At 60.2% G+C, this 620-nt stretch overlaps 1 protein-coding gene across 1 annotated transcript in view; it reads left to right on the top strand.

Moving 5' to 3' along the window:
• Positions 1-316: 316 nt before the first annotated feature.
• The window catches only part of THBD (thrombomodulin), a 3834-nt gene continuing 3530 nt past the window's right edge, over positions 317-620 (top strand). Inside the window, exon 1 of the mRNA XM_006770881.2 lies at positions 317-475. Within this exon, the coding sequence (XP_006770944.1) occupies positions 317-475 (159 nt within the window). The remainder of the gene's footprint in view (positions 476-620) is intronic.

The following is a 620-nucleotide window of genomic DNA, read 5'->3' as shown; positions in this document are numbered from 1 at the left end:
GGAGGGGGTGGCGGAGTCGCAGGAGTTAGACTAGTTCGCCCTTCGCTCATTGTCGTGATCTAGCCACACCCTCTGTGTGTGGGACTGAGTGCACCCCAGTTTTCAGCGCGAGGGCGGGTCCAACTCTCTTTCCTTTCGATTGCATCTTTGGGGAAGTCCACGCCCTAGGCAGCCCTTCCCAAATCCTCCTCTTGTTGAATACCTCCTCCCAGAGTCCCGCAGGTGCTGGGCATTACCTCCCCTCATCCTTCATTCATAGCCCCCCCCTCTCCCCACCGCCTCCTCCCAGGGTTCTACAATACAGGCTGTCCTTGAAATGGATGCTAGTAGCATATCCATGAAGAAAAAGAAAGGGGACCAAGAGATTAGAATGGGCGGCGAGCCTGGAGCCCGAGTGGAGGTGCCCGGGCGCGTTTACGCATCCCGGCCAGGAGGTCCCGGGCGCGAGGGCGGGCTCTGGAGTCGGCAGAACCCGGTAATCCGAGAATGCCGCATCAGCCCTTCCCACCAGCACTTCCTTCCTTTTCCCGAACGGCCAGGAGGGAGGGCTGCGCTCTTATAAACTCGCCCTGGCTCGCCGGCATATCAAAGGCTGCTTCGCCCTGGCTGCACCACGCAGC

This window comes from Myotis davidii, unplaced genomic scaffold, assembly GCF_000327345.1.
Source record: "Myotis davidii unplaced genomic scaffold, ASM32734v1 scaffold802, whole genome shotgun sequence".
Lineage (NCBI taxonomy): Eukaryota > Metazoa > Chordata > Mammalia > Chiroptera > Vespertilionidae > Myotis > Myotis davidii.
This window is presented reverse-complemented; position numbering and strand designations above follow the sequence as displayed.